Genomic DNA, 19,308 nt, shown 5'->3' on the forward strand with positions numbered 1-19,308 from the left:
GCCGCCCGCATTGCCGTCGCCTGCCTCAGCATAATTTGTGCTTCCCGACGCTTTGTTAAGCAGCGGTGGACTGCCCAAATCTCCGCCGCCGCCGCTGCTGTTGTTGGCTGGGCAGACCGTGGCCAGCGGCGGGTGAAGAGGTTGCCGTTGGCTGCGTGTGTTGGGGCGGGGGGGGGGCGCTGGGTTCACTGGGGGCGATGCAACCACTGGAGGTGGCGGTGTGGCGGGCTGTGTAGAGCCGCCGACGGGGTCGCCGCTGCCAGGACGGGCGGGGCCAGCGCCGAAGGAGGTGCCCGCCCGTTGAGACGCCAGGCCGCGGAGGTCATCATCGAAGGTGACGTCGCTGCTAACAGTCACCTTACCGTCGACGAGGACGCGGTGGGCGGCCGTGCCGCGCTCCGGTCCTAGGTAGGTTCCCGCCTCTGCGCGGGGACCGAGCTTAACCTGCTGGCTGGTTGGGACGCGGACGTATGCCAGGCAGCCGAATGTGTGCAGGTGACTGACGTCGGGGGTGACGACATGATAAGTTGCCCACGGCGTAGCCTCCCGGCCCTGAGAGGGGGAAACATTGCGCAGGAGGTTGGCGTATAGCACAGCTTCCGACCAAAAGCTGTCCGGGAGCGCGGCATCGTACAGCATAGCCTGCACACGGTCGAGGAGCGTGCGATTGAGCCGCTCCGCTGCACCGTTCTGCTCCGGAGTGTACGGCGCCGAGTGGGTATGCGCAGTGCCGCGCTGGTGTAGCCACTGTGCCAGCTGCTCGGCGACAAACTCGCCACCGTTATCACTATGAAGGGTGCGGACCCGTGCACCGTTCGGGTTGCGAGCCTCCAGCTGTGTCACCATGTCCTGCAGCGCTTCGCCCACTTGGTTCTTGCTAACCAGTGTGCGAACGGCAGACAGACCGGAGGCACCGTCCAGCAGCGTTAGCAAGTAGCGAGCCCCTCCTCGGCCCGTGGTCGGCATGGGCCCGCACAGGTCAGAGTGTACGACCTCCAGGACATGCTGAGGCCGGTTACCGCGGCTGACGTGAGCTGTAGCTGTAGTCTTCGCTGTGACACAGGCTTCGCAGACACCCTCTGCCGCCTGACGCAGCGCCGCGGGAGTGACCCGTGGTCCATGTACCAGATGCTTGGTGATAAGCTGCTCCAACGCCCGGTAACCAAGGTGGCCGAACTGGCGGTGCAGGCGCTGTGCTGCTGCGAGTTCGGCGGCTGAGCACTCAAGGGCGCCCAGCTGCCCTTGGCCGTTGCTGGCGCCGTTCGACTGGTCTCCGCCGGTGTCACTGCTGCCGGCGCCGTTCGGCTGGTCCCCGCCGGCGTCACTGCTGCTGGCGCCGGCGGCAAATCTGCTAGCGCTGGTACCTCCGCCGGCTCTGTCTTCCGCAGCGCCGAGCGCACTGACGGCGCGTTTGGTCGGCGCCGCATGCACGGGGCACGGGGCACGGGGCACGATGCACGGGGCTCATAACCTGTTGGTGAGACGCTATCTCACAGGGACCTAGCAGACACGACTAAGGAGACATTAGCCGTTACACGTATTCGGGAAATCCGCGACCTACCACCGAAAGCCCCTTTGCCTAGGCGTAAACGTGTGAATCTGAGGTACTGTTACCGATAAACAACAGAGACTTATAAAGGCTTGGAAAGCCTATCCCAAAGGACGAGAGCTATCAGTACGCTAGAACCTAACAGCCGTTTTGACGGGCCTCCCGAGACAGGTCCAAAGCTGTCACTCAGTCTAACATGCGACCTCAGACAGGCCACAGCTGTCACTCACGACAGCCTGACAAGTTACCCAAACAGGCCACAGGGCGACACGGCAACCCTTCGCATCAACACGCCCCCTCGTGTCGCACTAGGGGCCTTACTACAAATTGCTAGCACCGACGAGCTAGCTCGGCCACCAAGTCCGCGGTCCAGGCCGACTGCTCACCACTCAACAAACACAAACGCAGCTCGCCAGCCTTCAGCCTGATGGCTATGCGGTCTGGTGCTGCTGCACAAACACACAGAGAAAACAGTGCCGTACAGCACCATACGCACTGCCTACGGCGCCCCTTCGGGCATTAACCTGCCCATTCGGGCGCCTGCTCACGCACCCTCAGCACCCCCCTAAAGCCTAGCTCAAAACAATTCCTCAAAGCCCTCAGCACTCCTCCTCTGGCGGTCTAAGTGACGCCCAGCGCTGTGCGGCAGCGCACGAACTTGACCTCGCCCAGTGCCTCACTGCGTCGTGCCCCGTGCTGCGTGCATCGTGCTGGGGGGTTGGGAGGAGCACTTTCATGTCACCAGCTTTTCATTACCAGGTTATCAGCCAGTGTTGGTCCAACCTCGTCAATGCCGCCGCCAGGCCGGCGGCAAACTTTATTCCAGCTCACGTCATTAGTTTTTTTACTAACTTTTCGCCGCCTCTACACCAGCCTTTGCTTCTTTACGGCTTCGCTCTACTGCTTTTCTTCCGCGCGTATTTTAGTCTAGGCGGCTAGGTAGGTAGGTAGGTAGGTAGGTTTCCGCGTCGTCATCATTACATCAGCCCGAGGTCGCCGCCTTTAAAACCGCCTACTGGTCAGTTCTGCTTCTTGTACACTCTTTCCTTGGCAGCAGTATCACTCGTTCGTGGTTCGTCTTTTCCCCCTCATCCGGCCCCCCAGGTGGCACGTCGTGGCCAAGTGGCCCGGTTGCGTCAAGTACCCCGCCACCCATTTGCGGCCCTCAGTCCTGGCCCCCGGGTACGTGTACGTGGCAGGACTGGACTACGAGTGTGCGGCCGGCCGCTGGGACGGCAGCTGCGGCTCCTCCACGGGTAATGCCAACAGTGGATCCGGGGGACACGGCAGGGCCATGGGCCCGGTACAGCTCCTGAAGGCCGGCTGGGGGCAGCAGCAACAGCAGCAGCCGGATGGCGCTGTGGCGGCGGGGCCGATGGCGATGGACGAAGGGCCGGAAGGCGGCATCAGCAGACGAGGAGGTGAGGAGGGGAAAGAAGATGCGGTGGGGAAATAGGGGCTGCCCTTTGCTGTGTGTGTATGCGTGTGTGTGTTTTAATGCGTTTTGGAGCCGGGGGCGGGAGCTGGCGTAAGGCGCACGGGAATACTGGTGCAGAAGTGCTGTGGGTGCGCTGGATGTGGTGGCGCGTGTTTCCATCCAGAACGTTTTTGCATGCACGCTTCTCCATAACACCTCTCTTAAGCACGTAAGAGCCAACAGTTCTTTAGGTTCACGCTTCGCGCATCATTCTCTCCTCCTCCCTTTCATTTTCTGCGTACAGGTCTTTTGTTTCGGGGAAGTTCCAAGTGGTTGGGCCTGGCGACCTGCAGTCTGCCGCTCTTGGGGGCTGAGGGTGCTGCCCGGCGGGAGGTGGCGGCAGCACTGACTTTGTCCGGCCACTTACATGTGCTGCTGACGTCTGCGTCGGTACTGGCTTCCCCTGAGGCTGTTACCGCTTGAATTTCTAACGATTGCGGCTTATATCTGCCGTAGACGTGTTGTCGACGCCTTTATGTTGCGGCCCACCATGGCCCACCGACTGTAACGATATGTTTTGTCATTATGCGGCTTTGACATGCGCAACCCATACCTGCTGAGATGCGCAAAAGCTTCGAGAATCATCTCAAATAATATCACCAAGACTAACGTTATGCATTGGAAGTTCCAACGGCAACAGAACCAACTAGCATAATGGACTTGCAACCACATGACCACAAACATAGAGTTGCTCGACGTTCAACGTGAGGATAACTTTGTGCTGATCGTAATACGGAAATTGCAGACCAAACCCCAGCAATGTTGTGTGGCCATGGCCAAAAGTCCGTTGCGCTGTAGGACCTCTTCAATAGGCAAGGTGCCCGACATATTGTTTGCGTACAACAACTACGAATGTATATGTCTCAGCTTCCTGCGACGTTTTCGTCTTCATCCTGTTCAACCTTAAGCTGTCCAATCGGTAACGTCTTGCATAAACATCCTTAATAATTGGAATAATAGCAAATCTCCTAAAACAGCCAAGTGAACATTTTTGCCGTCGTACCAGGGCTTAAAAGGGTCAACCTGCAAGGAAAGTGGACTGCGATCAATTCCGTACGATTCTGGGGCCTTTTGGGGTCTCAAGACGACCTCATAAGGTCGCCCGAACATTGACCGGATGTAACCCAGGTTCGGTCAGTTCACACGGTTTCACTATCACAGTAACAATGGCCGCTATTGCGAAGTCCGCTGTGCGCAGCTCCGTGCGCCCCACTGTGGCCAGCCGGGTAAGTTGGGTTCGCCACTGCCCTATTTCCTAAGATCCGTCTGTATCTTATGTTGTGTAATTTGTTGCACTATTTACCGATGCATCGGACGAGGCCTTCTACGCCAATCTTATTTTTTTGCTGCTTTCGGAGAAATGACGACCTTTCACTTTCATTCTCGCAGGCTGCCCGCGTTGTGCCTCGCGCTGCCATTGAGTGGTATGGCCCTGACCGGCCGAAGTTCCTGGGTGAGTCTTCTTTGATATGGAGCACTATGGGTTGACGATGTGGCGTTCAGTAGGCCCTTCAGGCAACACATCCCCCAAGATCACCCAGCATTAAGATGCTTGACATCTGTCACTAGACCCATAGGAAAAAGGTGGTCTTGGAGTCTTCTTGGGAAATGTCTTTCACTGCATGGCGCTGTCTTTTAACTTATCCTCCAGGCCCGTTCTCTGAGGGCGATGTTCCGTCTTACCTCACCGGCGAGTTCCCTGGCGACTACGGCTGGGACACTGCTGGTCTGTCCGCTGACCCGGAGACCTTCAAGCGCTACCGTGAGCTGGAGCTCATCCATGCTCGCTGGGCTATGCTTGGCGCTCTGGGCTGCGTGACCCCCGAGCTGCTGTCCAAGTACGCTGGCGTTTCGTTCGGCGAGGCTGTCTGGTTCAAGGCTGGTGCTCAGATCTTCGCTGAGGGCGGCCTGAACTACCTGGGCAACGAGAACCTGGTTCACGCTCAGTCCATTATTGCCACCCTGGCTTTCCAGGTAAATATCAAAATTCAAAGATTGCGTTCACGTGATTGCGGTCTTCATTAGGACTATGTATAATGGATGGCTCGGAAGCTGTGCATCGATTGCCCTAAAGTAGCGCGTATTGTATGTTACGGATGAGCTATTTTTTATGCATGCGAGAATGACGTCGAAATCATCAGCCCGTTTCCTTGTTAAAGATTTGGTGACAACCTCGCTTTTCCTTCCTATATTAGGTCGTGGTGATGGGCCTGGCTGAGGCCTACCGTGCCAACGGCGGCCCGCTGGGTGAGGGCCTGGACCCCCTGCACCCCGGTGGCGCTTTCGATCCGCTGGGCCTGGCTGACGACCCGGACACCTTCGCTGAGCTCAAGGTCAAGGAGATCAAGAACGGCCGCCTGGCCATGTTCTCCATGTTCGGCTTCTTCGTGCAGGCCATCGTGACCGGCAAGGGCCCGATTGAGAACCTGTCTGACCACCTGGCTAACCCCAGCGCCGTCAACGCCTTCGCCTACGCCACCAAGTTCACTCCTTCCGCGTAAATGGTATCCCATCGTCTGTTGATTCGGGAAGTTGTATAAAGGTCGGCAGTCATTTGCGGATGAGCTGTCTGCTCGGATTAACTCTTGAGCATGAGGGTTTTGTATCATATGGCGTGTGCTGGTATAGCTCTGGACCAATATCCAATAGTTTTGGTCTTGTGCTTTTAGTGACTGGATGTATTTTTGGCGGTTAACAATTTCATTGCAAACCAACTTAAAATCCAATCATTTCTGTAAACAAAATAAGCTTGTCTCGTGATGTCAAGTTCCTTGAAATCTGGTTTTGGCACTGTTCATAACCTGACCTAATTGGCAACTGTTGACCAACGGCTATCTCAATACAGTACGCTAGTGCAAAATACTTCATTCCTGTTGACAGCCAAAGTATATTTCCTACCAATTTCTTATCCCCTTATGAACTGCTGAATACTCGGACAAATACTACAAAGTTGCAACGATATTACCTTAAACTTCTCTTTAGTACGCGGGGAATAAGACAGAATTTTGTGCTATCGTCCCACTTGAGCAGAAATCTCGTCTTCCGCCATAATTACTAACGATGTTATCTCCGACATTTGGGCCCGTTTAACTGCATTTGCGGCGCGGGATTACTTGCCAAAACGTTGGGAACACGTGCCTCACAAAACCACAAAACCTTTCTTACACGTCAACAAGGCAGACATGGTTGTTTGCCGCTTACCGATGTACCATAACGAGGGCTTTAGGGTTTTAGGCTCACGTCATTATTAGGCTCACGTCGGAGCCTAATAATTTTTGTATGAGCGTACTAACTGAGGCCTTGTGAATGCGATTGTTACAGTGGACCCCGAACGGGTCGAGTGCAGCGTCCCTCGGAACGCCTCCCGCACAACACCGTGGGCCTTATTCAAAAAGAACTCGACCACGCCGTACTAACTTCACTGGACAGAAGGCCGCAGTTAGTACACTCATACAGAAAATATGAGGCTCTGACGTGAGCACTCAGACCTCGTCATTGTACATCGGTAAGCGGCAAACAGCCATGTCTGCGTTGTTGACATTTAAGAAAGGTTTTGTGGTGTGAGGAACGTGTTCCCAGCGTTTTGGCAAGTAATCCCGTGGTGCAAAAGCAGTTAGACGGGCCCAAAAGTCAGAGATAACATCGTAAGTCATGCGGTTAAGCGTTGACGTAGATACGGCCATGTTGGCCTGAAGACCTTCCCTAAACAACAAAGGCGACCGAGATTGAGTGAGCTGATGGCCGCGAGGCATACAACCTCCCACACACACCCATAAACCGAGGTCGGTGGAATGCCCAACCACAAGTTAGCCCGGTTAAAAAGGTCTGGAAACTCTAGTTCGTTCGCCTTGTGACCAGTGAAGTTAGTACGGCCTGGCCGAGTTCCTAGGGGCGCTGCACTCGACCCGTTCGGGGTCCACTGTAACAATCGCATTCACCATCACAGAACATTAGAAACGTAAAAGTCAGCTATCACAAAACTTCGTTGTCCAAGACAGTTTGAGTTAGCACTGGCTACGTGGTCAACTCTATTGAAGCGTAATAACATATCGGTATCAACGCATATCTATTGCAGGAGAACCACATCGCTCCATCTCTCGGAAAGAGACTATCGTCGCAAGCTCCGCAGATGTCTATCGCGAAGCGAACCATTCTACAAAGTAAGATCCGTAATACAGTTAAATAGGCTTTAGGTTCCGAATATGCATCGTGACAGCCAACACAACGCACATCCGTGTGAGCACAAAAAGGGCCATAAATGTTTTAACCTTCGCGATAATAAATTGGTGATATGTTCATCTACTTGGATAAATGAAGTAAACAAGAAGTCCTATATGAATCGTAACAAGGACAATAACTGTTTCAGCATCAAAGAATACTCCGAGGACAAAACCAAAGTATTACAACTTAAAAGTATGTTACACCTGTGATACATTCATCGCTTAGGAAAGGGAAGCCGTAACCCTTAGCAAAGGCAGCTCGTACAAATCTCTGGACGTACAATCAGTCCGATTCCCAGGCCTTATGAGGTCCTATGGCAAGGTCAAAAGCCAAAGTCGCATCGTAAATCGTTACACAGTTGCTCCCTTCTGTGTCCATACATTTCATTCAGTAAAGATGGCCGCTATTGCGAAGTCCGCTGTGCGCAGCTCTGTGCGCCCGACTGTTGCCAGCCGGGTGAGTCGAGATGCCTTTGGAACGTAGCATCTTCATTAGTCTTCCAAATATGAAGCTACTTTAGTCAATCTTAGTAACCCGATGTTCATATCCGAGAACTCGGGGTCGCTTCAGTAATCCTACAGCTCTCGGAGTGCCTCGACTTTAACTGGGGATCTGATCTCTTTGACCCGTTCAGGCTGCCCGCGTGGTGCAACGTGCCGCTATCGAGTGGTATGGCCCTGACCGCCCGAAGTTCCTGGGTAAGTTTTCGCACAACCGATGGTGCAGCGCATCAATTTATGATAGAAGTTTCTTCGTTCCATAGTGACAAATTAATAGCTTATGCTTTTCCTTATGTAATATCCTGGTGTTCCTTTGTTATCCTCATGTATTCCAAAGATTTGTTGTTGGTCATAACCGACCCGATCCACTCTGATGTAGAGATATTATGACTTGGATATGCGCCTTATTACCTGTACTTGTTTGACTCGGTGCAGGCCCGTTCTCTGAGGGCGATGTTCCGTCTTACCTCACCGGCGAGTTCCCTGGCGACTACGGCTGGGACACTGCTGGTCTGTCCGCCGACCCGGAGACCTTCAAGCGCTACCGTGAGCTGGAGCTCATCCATGCTCGTTGGGCTATGCTTGGCGCTCTGGGCTGTGTGACCCCCGAGCTGCTGTCCAAGTACGCTGGCGTTTCGTTCGGCGAGGCTGTCTGGTTCAAGGCTGGTGCTCAGATCTTCGCTGAGGGCGGCCTGAACTACCTGGGCAACGAGAACCTGGTTCACGCTCAGTCCATTATTGCCACCCTGGCTTTCCAGGTGAATATGTTTCTTTTAATCACTCTACCGTTTCATGAGCATGAAGAGTTTGATGTATAAGTAGCGAATAATATGCGCAGCATCGATTTGCTCCGTTATGCTTTCGGGTTTTGCGTACATTGTCTAAGAAAATGATGGAAGCATGGATTAAGGTCAGATTTGGGTAATAACTTTATTTGTCTTTTCCCTGCTGCTTTTCTACAGGTCGTGGTGATGGGCCTGGCTGAGGCCTACCGTGCCAACGGCGGCCCGCTGGGTGAGGGCCTGGACCCCCTGCACCCCGGTGGCGCCTTCGACCCGCTGGGCCTGGCTGACGACCCGGACACCTTCGCTGAGCTCAAGGTCAAGGAGATCAAGAACGGCCGCCTGGCCATGTTCTCCATGTTCGGCTTCTTCGTGCAGGCCATCGTGACCGGCAAGGGCCCGATTGAGAACCTGTCTGACCACCTGGCTAACCCCAGCGCCGTCAACGCCTTCGCCTACGCCACCAAGTTCACTCCTTCCGCGTAAACTAAGTCAGCTTTTTGCTTGGGCTGGTGTATATTAGCGTTGGAGCTGCTATCGTCGGTGTATGCCTGCGAATTAACGTGCGACGGAGTTGGTATAGGAGGTCGGATTTTGCCGTGTTACAAATTGAGAAGAGTAATATGTAAGGGAGACTAATTATCTAAGTATATTTGCCAGTATCATGAAAATCAGTTGCACGCTAGATCTTTCCCCACGAACGGGTGGGCAAGTCAACGAATATCTACCACTTCTACCACCGCCCGGAACCAACCGCCGCCGCCAACAGGTAGAACAATGGAACGTGCACATGTGCCTATGAAAGATTAAGTCCGTCATTTTTAGCCATTGTGCAGAAAAGTCTAAACTGACAATATATATAACTGCAAGCTATATGCCCTTGTAGACGTTGCTGGTAAGAAGTAATGATGCGCAACTATTCAAATGATGATGGGTAACCTGAGTCAACATCTGGTGCATACGTAGATCTCGACTTAACAGGTAATGCATCAGTAATCAGAAGGACGATTGCTACGCTGTTCGATGGAATCAATTGTTCTTAACGATTGTTGAGAAGATCGTTTTAACCTCACGACCGGTATTCCATCGAACACCATCCACAACAGAGGTTGGCAAATCGGTTTCTCCAGCTGCGGGGGGGGGCATAATTTCGGTCAGTACACCTGAAACAACTCCAAAGAAAAACACAGAGTTCTACGAGACGCAATAGAGGCTGCAAATTACGTCTTTTGGTCAAATTTTGGTCATTAGGGACTCGCAGCCGGGGCCTTAAGCCGAATTTTCGCTGCGGGTATTGTGGTACGGACCCGCAGTACCCGCCTTATTTGCCGACCTCTGATCCACAAACCTTTCAAATTACCCCCGGTTGAATTCGTTCGAGTATAACAAAGAATATTTACATGCATTCTTACACTGTAATCATTAAGATTAAAAACGCGCAATTTTGGATCTTTCCTTCTCGCTTCCTCTTCAACTATGCGTACCGCCCAAAACGCCTCTGCACGCTCCTCCTGTCATTCACAATCAACTCATGCTACTCGCCCAGCCTGACTCATCACCAAGCCTTTACGCGTAGCCAGCGGGAGGCTCCCACTGCGTTACACCGGTGGCCCCATTGTAATAGTACGGGCGACCCTCGGCTGTGTAATGCACCTGCCAGGCCCCAGGCGCCGGCGGGGCGACCTACGCATGTGAAGGAAGGGAACCAAAACAGTCGACATATTATCACCCTGGCTTCTGCTCGGGCGCGCTTAACACTGCAATCGAGCGTTGGCTTGACGCGACCTCCAATCTATTATGTAGCGGCATAACCATTCCAAGTAAACAACCTAACATCACGAAAAAGCAGTCAAAAGCCAAGACACTCTTACCTGCTGGGGCTGCTGCTGCTGGGCAGGCATGGCGGGTTGCTGGAAGTAGGTGGGATAGGCTGGTTGTTGCGGGGGAACCTGGTCAATGAGGGACACAGCTGCTTGCTGCTGCTGCGAATATCCGTACTGCTGTGCACCATACGCGCTGGCGCCATTGGGTGGCGCTTGCTGCTGCACAGGCATCGACACCGGAGCATAGGAGTGCCGCTGCTGCTGCTGCCCGTAACTGGACTGGGACGAAACACCGCCGCCTCCACCTCCGTAGTTCAGATCCAGATCGCTGGTTAGGGCTTGCGCACCGGCAATGCCAGCCATTCCTGCGTGCGGTAACGTCGGTACCCATGACATGAGTAGTGCTGATCCAGGGCCCCCACGGAAAGTCCTCAAGAGTCCCGAGCGACCCAACGACCCAATGTTGTGACCCGAAAACTGCAGCAAGCAGGCGGCGGCACAAGTACTGCAGCGAGCAAGCAGCGAACTAGCGCTCACTGTGGCCCAGATTACCACAGTGAAGGAGAAAGAAACTGGGGACTCCGCGGCACACGAATGCTTTCGACCTTCCTGAGTACCGAGTACCCCGAGTCCTTCCCAAATTTCAACCTTCCTGAGTACCGAGTACCGAATCGATGCAACAAGCATGGGGTCAAAACGGATGGAGGGCCTCGAGACGAAATATCCGAAACATCAATCATCAGGGCCGATGGAACCCTGCCTTGGCCTGCACGCCGGAGAAACCGTCTCCTCCTCGCCAAGTTCTTCCGATTCGAATGGGACGGGCTCCGTCGCCCTCCGGTTTAATGCTTGATACCTTTGCTTGGTTCTCTCTGCAAAGTTCACGCCCCCTGTACTCCTTCCTTTCCGCACCTTCCACCGTTCACAGTACCCATTTCCCGACACCTACCCGCACACACGTCCAGCACCCCGTATTCCCCCCGTCGCCCTTCCTCTGTACGCGGCTTGCGCGGCAAGGCTGTCACAATACCTTGTATTGGCGTGTAGCCACTGCTGTATTGCCTGTTGAGCACAGCGTATGGTGACGTGTCCCGGTATGTGTCCCGATAGCCCCCGCTGCCGCCCCCGCCACCACCACCACCGCCGCCGCTGCTGCTGGGCACGTCGTCGTACCCCACCACGTTAACGAGCGTGTTCCCAAGGTTTCTGTTATACCCGGCACCGCCGCTGCCGCCGACGCCACCAGTGCCCCCGCTGCTCTCAAAGTTCTTTTCCAGCTGTCGGAGCCACTCGGAGGGGTTCTTGGGCTGCTGCGCCTTAGCCTGGGGGGCAGGCGGTTCATCCTCAACGCCCGCGATGTGCTTGCAAATCTTCTGCATGGCGCCCTCCATCGCAGAGACCCACTCAACCACCTCAGTTTCACTGCCTGCGATGTAGCAGACGGTTCCGCCGCTAGTTGTTTTAAGCTGGATGGTGTTAGCGCGGCCGGGGAGGACCTTGACATCCTGGACTTTGCTAAGATCAACCACGCCACGTGGCTTGGTGGCCTCGGTAACCTTGTCGTTATAAAAGCGGAAGAGGTAGCCCTGCTTCAACACAAACCAGCGGTTCCGCCAGTTCTTCAGGTGGTCGCCTTGCGACTGTAGCCAGCCAGCCTTATCCGGGCTACGCCAGTACTCAACCTCGTCAGCGGATGGAAGCTGGGGGAAGTTGTAAATCGGAGGAAGGAGATTGCGCGCGGTTTAGGGGCAGATGTGAGGGGCAAACATGGGTACGAGCGGAAAGGAGCTGCGCACCCATCAATTCTCAGCGGGTGCTTCAGGGACTTTCAACGCTGTCTTGATGGAAGTGCTGCTGATTTAACAGCGACTGCTGCGCCATGTGGCTTGGGGTTGGCCCGAGACATACCGCTCCGCTCAAACGGAAACCCCTCCGCAATCCACCCACCTGCGTCTTTTTTTTGCCACCCCCAACCACCAGCGCGTGCAGATTATTGGCCGTCTCCTGCGCAGTTTCTGTTTGCCTGCTTTGCAGAAGCTCCGCGAGCCTGCAGCAAGGCTCCAGTTGAGGTTTGGACGGAACGCCAGCACGCCACTGCCATAGGGACATGGCATCGACTCACTGCATGCAGCAGCAGGTCAACGTATCCAGCGCACTCCGGACAGTATTGTCATCTGCGGAAAGGGTTGTTTGCCGTTCCTCCACATCCACAGGAGTCCTTGTATATATTATTAAGCTACCACCGCGGGACTGCCATCGACTAATGTGACTGAGGTCGTAAGCGCGCATCGTCCGGTTGTCGGAGGCATTCAATAACTTCAAGCCGTCCAGGCCTATCTGGACAACAACACGCTCGTTTTGTCCTTCATGACTGACTAGATTCATGCGAAACTTTTCGCTTGTTCCCTTAAAGTCCGAAGCCATTTTGACGTTCGATTTCAGGTACACCGAGCTTAGGTATACAAAGGAAGAATGCTTACTTCGTTTTTTATGACACTTCGTCTGATGAAAATCCTCGTTCCTGAGAGGCTGATTTCTAACTCAAGACCCTGGAGGTAGGTACGTCTCGTCATGCACGTTCCGGAGAGGCGTATTTCCCCAAAGCTTACCCTTTGCAACACGTTTGTTAGGATGCTTTACATGGTGCTATAAACATCATCATGGAAATCTGCGCAAGCCTGGTATAGCCCCTGCCGCGCTATTGGTTCAGGAAGAAACAGTCTATTAAGGTCATATGAGGTATAAAAATTATGTCGAGATGAAAAAACGCTCCGTGCGTTCGCCAAAAACAGCATCCCAGGCACTCGGCACCTGCAGACCTACGGGACGCTCCATAAGGACAACCTGCCACGACCGCACCCAACGCCACAAGCTGAAGCCCTTATACCCATGCGCTGCCACCACCAAATCCCGGCTATGTGGTAAGCTCATCATTGCCAGTGCCTCTATGGACAACAACAGGCGGGTTCAAGTCGTCATAGCCACCGAAGCAACAAAAGCTGCCGCACTAAAGCAGCCTGACTCCGAAGCGCCAAGAAGGTATGTACACACTTCATGGCGCACACGCAGCACTCATCCTCGATTCCAGTTGTCGTCAAACCAACTCTTACTGTCCGGAAAATGCAGAGCGCGCAATGTACCAGCAAACACAAGATCGCTCTCCAACAGTAAAGCTAGTGAGCACAAACGCCAACCATTCCTGGCCCCCTTTGTATCCCCTGATCCGGGTTTCGGAGCTTCTAAGGCCAGGCCACGATATCCGCAGTTTCAAGCGTACAAGCCAACACACACACGCGTCGCAGTTGCATGGTATCACACATTGTCGGTCACATCGGAAGCCCTTAATGATGCACACATACACAGTAAACAAAGAACTCGGCGAGTGGCAACCGCGCTACCCGCCCAAGTGCAGGAGTCACGCAAACATACATACGCACAGGCACGCATACTCTTCGCTACGACGGCCCGGCGCTTGCGAAGGTCAGCGCCCCGACGACGACGACGACCTCTCGACCCGTAACAGAAACCAGCCAGCTAGGACCCCCAGGCAGCCTAAGTTTCAGAGGCTTAACCAGCCAGCGCCGCTGTGCTCGGCTAAGGCCCCTTCAGCCTTGTTCGCACTGTCCGCCAGTGCTCCCCCCTTCCCTCCCCTTTCCCTGCCTTCTCTCCTGTCCGTACAGGTCTGAATTGGGATAGGCCCCTGCCAAGCAGCGCACCCTCCTGGCGCCGGGGCCTAGATCAGTGTCGCCGACTTCCGGGCCCAACTCGACATTGGCGGTGGTTGCCGCGATGTTGGTGTCCAGGGCGATACGTCGACAGCCGCCATCCCAGCTACCCGTGACACGTCCTTGCAGTCCGCCCACCACCACCCGCCGCAACCACCGATCAATAACAAACAATCCGTTGGAACAATCCGTTCCACTGGCGGCCCCGTACAAGGCCGGACACAGTGCAGGTGGAACCCTCGCGACATTCGGTTTCAGCAGCACCCGTTCGTGACACAACTCTACAGTCATACCTACAATCTCTGCAATTCGAGAAATATACATACATAAGAGTACAGCATTAAGAGAGAGTCCAGGGGAACTGTCCCGTCGCCCACCACTGCGAGAGTGAACAGCGCAGTCAACCATGTAAACGCGTTTGGCTCGGCGGTTTTTCACACACCAACACACTGACTGATAGTTGGGACGTATAGCCCCCACTGCCGCATATCAGCAGACACGTGCTTCACGGCACGGACCAACGCACGGGGCAGCGTACCCAGGAACGAGGTTTGGGTTACGAACAGCTGAGGGCCCTGATGCCGAATTACGGAGCAGCGGGCACCGCAGACATCGCCCGGCATCGCGGACACCACGGCCCCCTGCGTCCATATATCACGTACCATTCGCATGTTGCACATTGCCACCACCCCCACTGCCCTACCCGGACCGCCCGCTGACCAAGAGCCCCAACGAACGCGCCAGCGGCCCCAGCGCCTTTACCCACTGACCTGGGTCCGACCTCGTACAGTGCTGCGTAGAGGCAATGCCGCCTCGTTGATCCTACCCCCCCCCCTCTCCCCTTCCCCAACTCCAGTCGCATCAGATGTTAAGTAGCTGGCCCAGCAACCCCGCTTGCTCCGTAACCTCCGGGTCCGCCCGGCGAGCCTCCTCGTCCATATCTTGGAACAGGGTACGGAACTGGTGCAGGTGGAGCTTGGCATTGTCGTATTGCTTTTGGTTGTACAGCAGGATGGCTGCGTACGGAAGGACGAACGAGAGAGGAAAACGAGAGCGAGGGCCGTTAGTGAGGGTTCGAACCTGTGCACGAGATTTAGGTCCCGCACCCGCAGAGCTTTTCCCTTTAGCTCCCCTCCCCCTCCCTTCCCTGCTCCTCTCACCCCTTCCCTTGCTTACCCTCAAATCCCCTTCCATTCCTCAGCCTCCATCTGTGTCAATCACCTCCCTCCCCCTTCGCCCCGCTTCCCTTTCCCCCCTCCCACCCCACCGTAATTGAGGTGGAAAACGGGCTCCCCCGGTTGTCCCGCCATCTGAATGGCCTTCTCGTAAGCCGCACACGCGTTCTCAAAGTCGTCCAGTCGCGCCAACGTGACTGCCAGGTACATGTACGAGTGCGCAAAATCGGGCTTGAGGTTGACTGACGCGGAGAAGTAGTGGAAGGCGGAGGCGTACTGGCCCGTGTGCAGGTGCACCAGGCCCAGGTTGTACGAGATGATCCACTCGAACGGACCCAGGTACAGGGCCTTTTTCAGACAGGCGATGGCGGCGATATAGCGCTGGGAGGGGCCCCCGGGTGGGCGTGCGAACACGAATAGGGAAGGGGCAGCGGCAGGGAAGGGAAGGGGATGGAGATGGGAGGAAGGTAGGAGTCGAGGGGGGAGGGGAAGAAAGCGCCGGATGTGGCATGTGATGGGGGTGTATTCTTTCCCAGGTGTGTTCTCCCCATTAGCCCTGGCCCGCCCCTCACGTGCCATGACACCATGCGGCAGTCCCGGGTTCTCCTGCCTCCCCTCTCTTGCTACTCCTTGGCATGGCCTGCTTTGCCTTTCGTCGATCATTTTGCAATACACAGCATCCCTCGTTGCGGCCCATCCTGCCTTCCGCGCGCCCACCCACTCCTCCAGCTAGCCACCCACCTGCTTTCCAAAGAAGCACATTCCTATGTTGTTCCACAGCTGGGGGCTGTTGGGGGTCTGCACCGCCGCCACGCGGTACTTCACCAGCGCCACATCCATGTCGGAGTGGTCCTTTGTAAACAGGTTTGGGGAAGAAAGGAAGGAGAGGGAAGGGGAGGAGGGAGGGACGTATAAAACTTCCAGGGGGAAGAGTGGGGCGCATTGGAGGAAAGATAGGAAAGAAGCCGTACACCTTGTATAAGAGCAAGGGGGTGCGAGGGTGAAGGTCGAAGGCCCCACAGCCCCGCCTACGTAGGCTGCACATCCAAGCTTACTGACCACTCTTCCCATCCTCACAACCCCTACCTGTATGATGGACCCAGCCGCCAGGATGGTCCTAGGGTTGCGGGGGTCATGAGTGAGGGATGTGCTCAGGTAGTCGAACGCCCGGTTGTTGTCGCAGGTCCTGGGCGGGCCGGGGAGGGGAGAAGGCGGGCCGCACGTGCGAGGCAGACGAGGGAGGGGAATGGAAAGGGTAACCCTAAGCCGGTGTGGCCGTATTGCAGGGAGCGAAAAGACGTGTCGTGGGACGTGCTGTGTAGGCCTGCAAGCTGTTGCATGAAAGGCAGGGCCGGAAAGCTCGGCCGCCCCGCAGCGGTGGTTGGTGTCTTCCTCACCGCACCGGGAGGACGACACCCACCCGGCGGCCCCAACACCATGTGGTGGGAGATTTGGTGGTGATGAGGATAAACTTCTTGTTTTACGATATGGCCGATTGCATCGGGGCATCGCCCCTCCGTTCGCCCGGGTACGTTAGCTCCATTTTCCCCTCCGTCTCCGCCCAGGCCACCTAGGCTTCCCCTGGTCCTCACCTCTTGCACGCACATACGGTCTATTTACGTCATTTTCACAACGTTCGCACAACTACAGTCTAGATTCGGTAGCTGCACTGATTATTTACACCCCGCTGCTGCGAGACACTGTTATCAAATGTCAAACAGATGACGGTTACCTGCACACATCCCCGAAGCCGGTAATTCCCCTCCCCTGGTGGGAGGAACGTTTCCGGAACACCGAACAGTTGCTTCCTTGCGTTGGGCTTTCGGCGCTTACTGCCTAGCGATTTGCATGTACCCTTCCCCTCTCCGCCCGAGCGCTCGCACCCCCTTCCGGTCCTGGTCTCTCCCTCCTGATGGTTCCTCCTGGTCAGCTCCCTTCCCCCCCCCTCATACCTGAGGAACAGCAGCCCCAGCGTGGTGAGCACCTCCGGGTTCTCAGGGGAGTGCTCCAGAGCCTCCATGTATACATTGATGGCCTGGTTGGGAAATGAGGTTGGAGCGAGGGAGAAAAGGGGGAGGGGAATGATAAGGCAAGGCGGGGTAGTAGCATGAGTAGGAAAGGGAGAGGCTCGCCAATCCAGATGCGACCGGAGGGCAACACAGTTCCCCAGTAGTCTTCGTGGACGCACCTGCGTGAAGTCGTCCATCATGCTGTACACCTTGCCCAGCTGCAGAAAGGTGGAGTCATGGGGCTGGATGTCAATGGCGATGCGGAATGATTCGATGGCCCTGAGAACGGCAGGTAGAGAAGGAGGGAGCGGCGCAGGGAGGACGTGTTCAATTTAAAAACTGAGCCGCGATGTACGTATGTACGTATGTGTATTAAAGGGTTCATGGGTTGGGATCATCCCGGGAAGAACGGAGTGAACGGTATTGTACACACACACACACCACTTCGTCTCATAAACGTACCTGTCATATTGTTTTAAGTACATGTAGCATAGCCCTTTGTTGTGCATGATCTCCCAGTCGGGTGCCCCAAACTTCTGGGCCTCCTCGTACACGTCCACAGCGGCCTTATGCTTGCCTAGCAGGTACAGAGAGCGACCCACCTGGGGGCGGGGGGTTGTGAGGGGGGTTGTGAGGGGAGTTGTGAGGGGGGTTGTGAGGGGATAGGTGGGTGGGGATGGGAAGAAGTGGGGAGCAATGTGCGATGCGATGAGGCGGTAATCACGAGGAGGAAGCAACAGCAGCTGCTGCTGTCTGTTGTCCAGAGAGCCAGGGAGGGCCGGCCATGACAAACCACCTGCCCAGTCCGGCCCTGCTCAACCCGACATTCCCTTGCCTCGTTATCTCCCCCGTATCTCCCCCCTCCCCTGTGCCCAAGGTTTCCTTGACACTGTTTCCTTCCTCTCCCTCCTCGCTCACGTCCCTGTCCCCCCCATCCTATCCTACCCCGCCCGGGCCCCGCGTAGTGTCCTGGCGCACCTGCTTGAGGTTGGCCGTGTTGTGCGGGTTGATGGCGGTGGCCTGCTGGAACAGCTGCAAGGACTCCTGAATTTTGCCTGCAAGGATGTGCGCCAGGGTACGCATGTGCATGTGTACGTCTGGTCCTCAACTTTTATCCCATCCTGATCCGCCCCACTACCCGCGTCCAACCGCACGGGTCAGCTGCAGGTTCAACCATCAGCTTTGAGATTATCCTCTCCGGCCTTATGAACATGAACCACACCTCAACCAGTTCAGGCCCCTCCCTGGCCCTGGGGGCTACTACCAATTCCTTACTCCCAAAGGCCCCAGGTGTACAGACAAACCAACCCAGCAGATTTTTCCTCTCCGAGCAATAGGCGGCTAGCGGTACTAGCCAACTGTGCTGGTACTAACCACCAGCTGGTGCCGGTGGGTTGTAAGTGGCCGCGACGTGGGCACTGGGTTCTCGCTTCCGCGACCCAAGCAAACAGGTAGTGCAATGAAACTGTCTTCGATCCCCCAAGAAGAAGAAAATCCAAAGGGCTAGGTGTCTATGTGCGCCGATTGGCTCACCTGGACACGGTGGCCTGCCTGCCATACGGTACCCCTTCGCGACCCACCTCTATGTCGCATGATGAGAGCTTTGATGTAGATTGCGTATTCACAGAGGCCATCTGTATCCTCTAGTATTTTGTCTATTTGCTTTAGGCACTCCTCGAACTCCTGTAAGGGTGCTCGGATTGTTGGCCGCCTAGCTTTGAAGGTCTAGCGAAGCTAAGGGAGCTTATGTGACCAACCTGTCGAGTATATAATAGGTGTAATGCATAGTTGCGCTTGTCGCGCTGCTGTGCAAGCGATGACATGAAGAACACAAACCTCCCGCACGAACGTCCTTAAACTGAGTAATTAAATGGTTGTTAAGTAGCTAAAATTCGAGTACAGGGATGACGATTACAATTCCGGCCTGGTCAACTAAGCGAGTGTTCTGATTAGTACGTAGATAAGGAAGTAATTTGTATGTTATCGAGTTTAAGAATAGATGTATAATGCATATATGTTTGTATAGCGAACAGAAATCCATCTTAGA

At 55.2% G+C, this 19,308-nt stretch overlaps 4 protein-coding genes across 4 annotated transcripts in view; 2 read left to right on the top strand and 2 right to left on the bottom strand.

Annotated features, from left to right (window-relative positions):
* Positions 1-3,449, top strand: part of VOLCADRAFT_97339 (uncharacterized protein) — a gene marked incomplete at both ends in the record, with an annotated part of 10,701 nt that extends 7,252 nt beyond the window's left edge. Inside the window, 2 exons of the mRNA XM_002956305.1 lie at positions 2,654-2,970; positions 3,271-3,449. Coding sequence (XP_002956351.1) covers positions 2,654-2,970; positions 3,271-3,449 — 496 coding nt within the window. The remainder of the gene's footprint in view (positions 1-2,653; positions 2,971-3,270) is intronic.
* A 700-nt stretch (positions 3,450-4,149) lies between these two features.
* lhcbm2 (uncharacterized protein) lies at positions 4,150-9,447 on the top strand. The gene is made up of 4 exons (XM_002956306.1): positions 4,150-4,252; positions 4,416-4,479; positions 8,183-8,505; positions 8,710-9,447. Exons 1-4 carry the CDS (start codon positions 4,193-4,195, stop codon positions 9,013-9,015), a joined length of 753 nt encoding a protein of 250 aa, XP_002956352.1. The 5' UTR covers positions 4,150-4,192; the 3' UTR covers positions 9,016-9,447.
* Positions 9,448-10,095: 648 nt separating this feature from the next.
* VOLCADRAFT_119370 (uncharacterized protein) lies at positions 10,096-12,776 on the bottom strand (the record flags this gene model as incomplete). Its single annotated transcript, XM_002956364.1, has 5 exons — positions 10,096-10,182; positions 10,401-11,004; positions 11,265-12,052; positions 12,300-12,399; positions 12,475-12,776. 5 exons carry the CDS (start codon positions 12,774-12,776, stop codon positions 10,096-10,098), a joined length of 1,881 nt encoding a protein of 626 aa, XP_002956410.1.
* Positions 12,777-14,938: 2,162 nt separating this feature from the next.
* Positions 14,939-19,084, bottom strand: Bbs4 (Bardet-Biedl syndrome protein 4; the record flags this gene model as incomplete). Its single annotated transcript, XM_002956365.1, has 10 exons — positions 14,939-15,093; positions 15,345-15,633; positions 15,994-16,104; positions 16,339-16,438; positions 17,205-17,287; positions 17,441-17,540; positions 17,724-17,863; positions 18,240-18,316; positions 18,842-18,944; positions 19,019-19,084. The coding sequence occupies 10 exons, from the start codon at positions 19,082-19,084 to the stop codon at positions 14,939-14,941; spliced, it is 1,224 nt and encodes a 407-aa protein (XP_002956411.1).
* Between the last annotated feature and the right edge of the window lie 224 nt (positions 19,085-19,308).

Source organism: Volvox carteri (assembly GCF_000143455.1).
Source record: "Volvox carteri f. nagariensis unplaced genomic scaffold VOLCAscaffold_60, whole genome shotgun sequence".
NCBI lineage: Eukaryota > Viridiplantae > Chlorophyta > Chlorophyceae > Chlamydomonadales > Volvocaceae > Volvox > Volvox carteri.

Coding starts and splice junctions, on each gene's coding strand:
- lhcbm2 (XM_002956306.1), top strand. CDS start 4,193: ATGGCCGCTATTGCGAAGTCCGCTGTGCGCAGCTCCGTGCGCCCCACT. Junction 4,253..4,415: donor GCCCCACTGTGGCCAGCCGG/GTAAGTTGGGTT, acceptor TCATTCTCGCAG/GCTGCCCGCGTTGTGCCTCG. Junction 8,506..8,709: donor TTGCCACCCTGGCTTTCCAG/GTGAATATGTTT, acceptor GCTTTTCTACAG/GTCGTGGTGATGGGCCTGGC.